The sequence below is a fragment of the Eupeodes corollae genome, chromosome 2, assembly GCF_945859685.1.
Source record: "Eupeodes corollae chromosome 2, idEupCoro1.1, whole genome shotgun sequence".
Classification (NCBI taxonomy): domain Eukaryota; kingdom Metazoa; phylum Arthropoda; class Insecta; order Diptera; family Syrphidae; genus Eupeodes; species Eupeodes corollae.
In genome coordinates this window covers 1,085,699-1,092,882 of record NC_079148.1, presented here as the reverse complement: position 1 = coordinate 1,092,882, position 7,184 = coordinate 1,085,699, and the positions used below count along the sequence as shown (strand labels likewise).

General features: G+C 30.6%; 1 protein-coding gene across 1 annotated transcript; it reads left to right on the top strand.

Moving 5' to 3' along the window:
• The first annotated feature begins 1,927 nt into the window (after window positions 1-1,927).
• LOC129947834 (estradiol 17-beta-dehydrogenase 8) lies at window positions 1,928-6,871 on the top strand. Its single transcript, XM_056058561.1, has 3 exons — window positions 1,928-2,209; window positions 2,360-2,479; window positions 6,071-6,871. The coding sequence occupies exons 1-3, from the start codon at window positions 2,170-2,172 to the stop codon at window positions 6,649-6,651; spliced, it is 741 nt and encodes a 246-aa protein (XP_055914536.1). The 5' UTR covers window positions 1,928-2,169; the 3' UTR covers window positions 6,652-6,871.
• The last annotated feature ends 313 nt before the right edge of the window (window positions 6,872-7,184 follow it).

The window sequence follows — 7,184 nt, the reverse complement described above, 5'->3', positions numbered from 1 at the left end:
GGAAGCAATAGTGAATGATTTGCTTATTTACGGAGAATTTAAACCACATATAATTAAAAAAAGGAATTGGTGCAAAAACCATATTAAAGTAAGAGCTGATAATGTCTAACGTATATGGCGAGGCCATGATGGGAAAAGAATAAAGGCACCAAGCTATACCTATGAATAAAAAATTCAGCAGGATAAGAATCCTCAACTATGTACTTGGGTTTCACTTAGTGCCAAAACAGCTGGCTTGTATGAAAAATTCGTTCGTTTTTTCCTTTAAGAATATTACCCCTATTGAAGATTTCTTTATCAAAAAGAATTTTGGCACAAAGGTTTTTCACAAATAAAAATTAAGCACAATCGTATCTATTTCCAGAAGCCTATCTCAAAATATTATAAAAAAACAACAAATTTTAAAATATTTACACTTGTTTCAAAAACTCTAACACATACATACGTTTTATTCAGCTCATTGAAAATAAAATTAGCTGCAAAGCTATTTTTAAAGGGTTTTCAGCCTTAAGTTTTTTCAAGAGTTTAATTTAGATGACAATCCATTCAAAATAGTGTCAAGGTAGTAACATTTTTTTGTACATGAATACAACATTTCTGCAAAAAAGGAAAAGCCCTTTATAGATCAACTCTAATCTACAATGCTTGACTCCGATCAGAAAATTTGTGAACAATGACAGAAATTTTGGAATGAAAGCTATAACCAACTTGTCATAAAAATTCTACTGACCGAAAATTTCATTGAGAAAAACCAATGATAGCTAACTGACCCTTTAATTCGGAATGAAATTATTTAACTGAAGGTATTCCATTTTCTTTGTTAACACATCTGCAATATTAAATTTCTATCAAGGACACTGAATTCAATGATAGACATTTTCAATGATAGCTATTCAACTAAAATTTCAGTAGCTGTACTAAATGAAGTTTATCATTTCGTATTAGTTGAATTGTTCTCTAAAGTAAGAGAACGTTTTAAAACCTTAGAACCCGTGGCGTGTGGATAGTAGGATGGACTCTCATGGCAGAGGTCTTGGATTCCACCCCTCTCCTATCCTCTATGAAGCTATTGTCACGAAATGTGCTTTCTGAAATAAGCCGTTCGTACTTGGCTTAAAACTTTGTGTCCCTCCATCCCTGACAACATTACTCGAACATAGAAATGATTGAGAGTTGTGAGTCACTAAGCCCTAGTTCTCATAGGAATTATATTTTTATTCAAAGCCTTCATTTTGAAAAATATTTTAAAGTTCCTAAGCTTATACTACAAATAAACATACCCTTTTATCAAAAAAGTGAGTAACATACCTTAGAGCGCAGAGTAATAATATTTTCATGTCGTACTGTACAAGTGTACTGGAACTGATCAGTTGGCATACAAGAGCACGAACGATCTCAATTAAATTAATTGAAATGGAAAGTGCATAAATAAATATGTGTGTGTTTATGTTTATCAGCTTATATTATTTTTCTTCGTTTAATTTCTCTTCTTTCTCTCCTTCAACGCATGCGTCGTCGTTTGATCAGTTGATTTTTAATCGACTGGAATAATATTTTTAAATCTGTGTGTCATCGAAACGCGCATTAATTGGGCAAAGTTCCAATTCATTAAAAACACAAAACAAAAATTAGACCAAGGTCATAATGGTTTTTTTAACTCTTGGTTCATAATATGAAATTTAAAATGACAAAAACGCCCGTAATTGAACTTTGTATCATCTGGTTCAATGGTTTGGTTTGATTAAGGGGCAGAGAGGGCTATACTGAGCTTGGAAGCACTTGAAAACCATCTTCTAGACCATTTATACATATTGGGTACTTGCAGAAGAAAGCAGAGAGAGCTTTGCTACATTCAACTTAATTTATTTCTTGCCGTTTGGAGAGTTGGAGAGGCATTTTTGGCCAAATGCACCTCACACCTCACTGCTCGCTTCGGTTGTCATCTCTAGGGTGGTGGCTGCCGGTAGTCAAAGTCAATGTGCTAGGATCAGTTCGTCAACATATTTCCCCGGAGGTTGTAGTGTCGAGCTCGAAATTCAAGAATTATAATATACGAAATAAAGTCGACAAAAGTGAAACAAATATAAAAATAAAGCAATTTGCATTTTTATCTGTTTTAAAATATTGAAATAAGTCCATTAGCCTTTAAAGCAATTAAATAAATACAAAATGCCGGGACCACTTTTTGGAAAACTTGCTATTGTGACAGGTATGTACAAATATTTACCTTTCTGCAAGTGCTAATAAGAAAACAAAACAAATATCTACCGACGATGACGATACTTCTTCTCTGCGATTGATGGATTTCAACACTCTTTTTTATTCTACCTGCTGATTATACACTCAATTAATATTGCAGGTGCTGGATCTGGAATTGGAAGAGCTGTTTGCAAGGTATTAGCTCGTGATGGCGCACGTATTATAGCTGCCGACAAAAACATACAAACTGCCATGGAAACCATCTCGAATTTCGGTGCAGGTAAATTTTTCGATTGTTTATGCGTTGTACAATATTTATGTGCACATATATGTTACTTTTTTATTATTTTCTTTTTGGAGTTTCGAAAGCAAAATAACATCAACCTGTCAGATAAGAAACTTCAAAAGTGTTTGAATTATTTTTTAATTTCCTGAAAGTATGCTTTATTACATGAGTTGACCAGGGATGGCTTCCGTTGAATTGATGTTCAAGAAAAATTAATGACAATATACGTTTTGACTCAAAAAAAGTGACAGAAATATTAAAGGGTCCAGTTGTGACTATTACATATTTTTCAGTATTGAAACCAATCGTTGGATTTTTTTGACAGGTAGTTTATGACAGTTTATATTGTTTGAGACAATGTTCCTAATTGAAAAAAAGCAATTTAAGTAAGAGTTAATCATTGACAGGAAAACTGACAGATGAATACAAAATGAAACTTGTCTGTCAATTCAATTTTGTGTTAGATGGTCTATCCCGGATGGGTGCATTCAAATAAGTTATTGAAAAAAAAACTACTTTCGATTTTTTTTAATAATTCACTGCATTTTCAACAAAAAAAATAATTTTTGAAACTAATTTTCAGATTCGTTCAAATTCAACCATACCTTAAATTTTGAATTATTTTGGAATAGATCAGTTCTTTTGGAACACCAACAAAAAGTCATTCTGCATAGAACCTTATTTAACGAAACCATTTTGCTCTACTCTAATTATTATTACTCTAATTCGATTTTGATCACTAGAAGAAGTAATATTCTTACTGATTTTGAGAGGATTATCACATGATTTAAGAAACTTTAGGCATATTAAGAGGGGTGTTTAATTCAGTTTATTCAAATTTCACTAAAATGACAGCTTCTTTCGTACGCAAAAAAGTTCCTGAGTTCCAGAAAATAAATTAGTCAAGAAATCTATTTATTTAACACAATTAAATCTGTAGTTGTGTTTGGGAAACATATTTCCTATTGAAAAACTAAATTTTAGAAATATATTCAACCAGAGAAAAAAAACATCGAGAAACAAATGTTGTTGTTTCCATTTTGTTTAATAACTGCCGGGAATTTTTTTTAACAAAATTATTTACTAACAACTTTTAAACAGTACAATTCTCTAAAAAAATTACATAAATGATATAACAGATCGCTCTAAGAAATTACAAAAGAAGACCAACGCACGAAATTTCTTTTTGAAGAAGTTACGTCCGAAATTTATGTGCTGGAAAATTAAAAAAAAATATGACTTTTCCTTATGGAAAATAAGCCTGAACTGTTGGAAAATGTGCCCGTCATTACAAATTTAAAAAAGAAAGCCAAAAAGTATAGTTTTTTGCTTAAAACTTTTAACGTAAAATGTTAAATAAAAAGTCTCTTTCACAATATTCTTTATATTTATTCCTGTTGTAGGATATTTTGTTTAAAAACGAAATAACTTCAAGGGGAGGATTATTTCCCTTTTTTTAAACAAATTTTTGGCGTAATTTCTCCTGGCTCAATTTAGGGGAATAAAGCATACTCGTATGTCTCATCTGCACGTTATTTAGTTCTTAAGTGATTACAAAGTTAAATTTTTTATAAAAGTAGGATTAGAAAAAATTTGGACTTTTCATTTTAGGAGCTCTTTGACCTTTATTATCTTTTTTCGTGACCTTTTTACTTTCTACATATAGGAACCAAGCAAGCATTGCATTCGTAAAAAATGTATAGCTCGAAATTCTAATCAAACATATCTCTCTGTTTGTCCACTTCGCTATAACCCAAACTATTGAGTTCAAATTTGATAAATAAGGTTTCAAACCAATTAGAGTAAGTGTTTTTGTAGTCCCTAAAAAAAATTGATGGTCAAAAATCGAAAACTCGAATTTTCTCAAAAATTAACCGATAGATTTTTACTAAATTTCCTCTAAATTTTGTTTTCTTAACTTGGTTTCTTTCAATAAAAGAACATATATTTTTTTTAATTGCTTCAGAAGGGGTACCCCCCATAGAACCGTTATTTTGTTTTCAAGTTTTCTCAAGAATTAATGAATCGATTTCAATACTTTTTTCCTGCTAGGTATTACAAAAATAGTGATCAAAAATATCAAATTTTTCCTTTTTGGATTAAAACAAAATATTAGTTTCATTTTCGAAATTCTATATTTCAAAAACAGGTCAATATTGTTAAAAATTAAGCTTCCGAAGGCAAGGAATTTTTACCTGCTGTTATTCATCGTCCCATCACCTTTTATAAAAAAAACAGTAACAGTGAGGTTTAATAAAAAGTAGTGGGGTGATGGGTAACCCCACTTAGCATCGGAAGGTTAAATGTTAACGTTTATAAACAAGTATTTTTAAACTGAAATTTAACAAAATTTGTATACAAGAAAACTGTTCTAACGATTTTTACGAGTAGAAACAAAAATTTGATGAATTATTTTATTGTTTAATATTTAAGAATAAGTTCTGTTCTTAAACAGCGGTTTTGGATACAGGAGCGATTTCCTTCAATCCAATGATGCACTTTATTTTGTAGTAGTCTCAACAACCTTTTTCAATTAGTACTATGTTATAAACACCGGAGGAAATAATTATAACGGTATTAAAGTCTTGATATAAATTTAATTACTATAAGATAAATATATTTTTAAAAAAATGTATTTAAAGAGTATTAAAAAGAGTTTATTATTATTTTTTCATGATCATAAAACTCAAGAAAATACTATTTTTTTAGAGCTTGTACTTCAGTGAATCAAATCCTTACACAAATATCACGAAAAATCTTCTTTTAGCTAATTAAAACATATTTAATTTTGTTTGCGATAATAAAAAAAAATTCATCAAACAACTAAACTTTGGTTTTATTAACAAAATAACATTAATGTAATTTTTAATAGTTTCCGATATTCTTCTAAGAAATACAAATTCTTCCATCAATAAAAACAAAATTAATCAAACTGACTTTTTTTTAGCTTTTCGTTGGCCCAATATGAAATTTTGAATAGATTGATTTGCGTTTAACGAATTATTTTTCATATACTAGTATTATGGAATTTGTTTGTGTTAAGATTGTGGAAATTTTTAATAAAGTGATGAATTTCTTAAAACAAATTCTTGATCAAATCCTTTAAGGACAAAATTTGTATAAAGGGTTTTCGTAGAGGTATTATATAAAAGATTCAAATATTTTTGCAGTGATGTATAAGCTCAAAAACAATTATTTTTTATATCTCCATGAGGTGCCTTTCTACAGAAATGCCACCAAACAAAAATCGAAACCGAAAAGAAAACGTTTATGTTGCTAACTATATTAAAGACTACAAGTTTAAAACATTCAACAACCCTACACAACGACTTAAAAATAAAGTCTTTGATGACAGGGATTGTTAGATAAAAGCTCGCCACAATGTGCAATTAAATGTCAAATTTATACTTAAGTACTACAAGGACATCGCATCAATTAATTAATTTATAAACTTTTTCTGCGTCATTTAACTTAACTTAAAGTTAAGAAGAAAGTAACAAGCTTACAAATTTAATACTTTCATCCTTTTCCTCCCTCCCCTCTGTTCTCTTTTGTTAAATTTTGTTTTTATTTTTTATTTTATAGAATCAAGTGCCGTTGAAGTGGACGTTTCCTCCCTCGACAGTGTTTGCAAAGCTCTTGACACTTGTATAAAAAAATACAAGCAACCACCATCGATTGTTGTGAACTCGGCTGGAATTACGCGCGATTGCTATCTATTGAAAATGGAAGAACGTGATTATGACGATGTTTACAAGGTCAATCTCAAGGGTACCTTCTTGATTACACAGCAGTTTGCAAAGGCCATGGTTCAATACAAAGTCTCTGGATCAATTGTTAATATCTCGAGTATTGCAGCAAAATTGACAACAATTGGTCAGGCCAACTATGCAGCATCAAAATCCGGAGTGATTTCGTTTACAGAAGTTGCAGCAAAGGAATTTGGTAAATTCAACATAAGAGTTAATTCCATTTTGCCAGGATACATTGACACTCCGATGGTTGATGCTGTGCCAGAGCATATTAAGGAGAAGGTGTCACGAATTTGTCCCTTAGGCAGATTGGGTCAACCAGAAGAGGTGGCTGAGGTGATTTCGTTCCTGGCATCAAAGAAGGCTTCGTACATTAATGGTGCGTCTGTTGAGGTGACAGGAGGATTGTCCTAAACTATGTACCATATTATATCCCTCAAGTCGAGAGCTCCTGGTCTGGATATCATCACTTATGTATATAATTCAATGTGTACATTTTGAATTAGTGCATTTATCTATACATATAATAATATTCCTGAGTGTTTTTCTTTGGATATTATATTTTCAGTCTTTATCTGTGTAAAATTTTGGTTTTTGTATTTAAATAAAAACAATATTCTCATTATTTTCTTGATATATGTTATTGAATTCAAATAATGTGGAACCTTGTTAAAGTTAGAAATCCAAATTTAATATCCTTTAAAAGGCAATCAAAAGTTAAATAAGTAAAAGAGGTAAATATGAGGTCAGTATAATCATAAAAAGAAAGATGTTTCGCTGCGCAACGTTGAAAACCAGATTGAAATGCAAGATCTTAAATCTAATCTATATCTTTTTCTGAAGTTTACTTTTGTAAGACTAATCGGAAAATTTGGTAGAAATAGATTGAAAAAAAATCTGTTGAAATATTTGAATTTACAGCAGAATTTCACTTCACATTATATCGG

Excerpts from the sequence above, each read along its gene's own strand:
- LOC129947834 (XM_056058561.1), top strand. The coding sequence starts at position 2,170 with ATGCCGGGACCACTTTTTGGAAAACTTGCTATTGTGACAG. Across the intron at positions 2,210-2,359 it reads AAAACTTGCTATTGTGACAG|GTGCTGGATCTGGAATTGGA; the intron begins GTATGTACAAAT and ends TTAATATTGCAG. Across the intron at positions 2,480-6,070 it reads CATCTCGAATTTCGGTGCAG|AATCAAGTGCCGTTGAAGTG; the intron begins GTAAATTTTTCG and ends TTTATTTTATAG.